This window comes from Saprolegnia parasitica (genome assembly GCF_000151545.1).
Source record: "Saprolegnia parasitica CBS 223.65 unplaced genomic scaffold supercont2.28, whole genome shotgun sequence".
NCBI lineage: Eukaryota > Oomycota > Saprolegniomycetes > Saprolegniales > Saprolegniaceae > Saprolegnia > Saprolegnia parasitica.
The window spans coordinates 218,467-219,096 of NW_012156422.1; the positions used below are offsets into that span (position 1 = coordinate 218,467).

Consider the following 630-nt stretch of genomic DNA (forward strand, 5'->3'; position numbering starts at 1 on the left):
AAAAAGTTCTCGTAGTGGTCCACAGGTGTCGTACCCGTGAAGAAGGCTCTTGGTGAATACGTATTGTACATGTTCCGAACGATATTCTAATCGCGCCAGCAGTCTATCTAGCCAGCAATGAATCATGAAATGGGAGCCAAGGCCTCGAGTTGTGACGCGAAACGTCAGTATGCAATTGGTTTGGCCTCTGGTTTCCTTCGGGCGTCAAAACACAGGTGTAGTGCCATTTTAATGCCGACTCGAAGCTGTCAAAAACAAGCGAAATAGATTATTTAAGAGAGCCTAGGAGCACGATCGTCTTGCTCCCTACTCGGCCGACACGTTGACTACGATCTTGCCCTTGGCACGGCGCGAGTGCAGCTTGGCAAACGCGTCTTCAACGCCTTCGGGTGTGAACGGAAACACGCTGTCAATGATCGGCTTGACCTTTTGCGCTTCGAGAATGTCGGCGACGGCCTTGAAATCGACCGACTTGGGGTCCGCCAGCAGCAAATGTACGTTGGGCCGGAACTGGCCCATGCCCAAAAAGTGACGCAGCCACAACGAAATTTTGCCGTTGATGGCCACGTACGTGCCCTTCTCGTTGAGGACCGTTTGCGAGTCGACGAGGTAGTCTTCGCCGCCACCGCT

The 630-nt window shown here is 52.9% G+C and overlaps 1 protein-coding gene across 1 annotated transcript in view; it reads right to left on the minus strand.

The window, feature by feature from the left end:
- Nucleotides 1-306: 306 nt before the first annotated feature.
- The window catches only part of SPRG_20306 (hypothetical protein), a gene marked incomplete at both ends in the record, with an annotated part of 1,091 nt that continues 767 nt past the window's right edge, over nt 307-630 (minus strand). The window contains one exon of the mRNA XM_012346392.1: nt 307-628. Within this exon, the coding sequence (XP_012201782.1) occupies nt 307-628 (322 nt within the window). The remainder of the gene's footprint in view (nt 629-630) is intronic.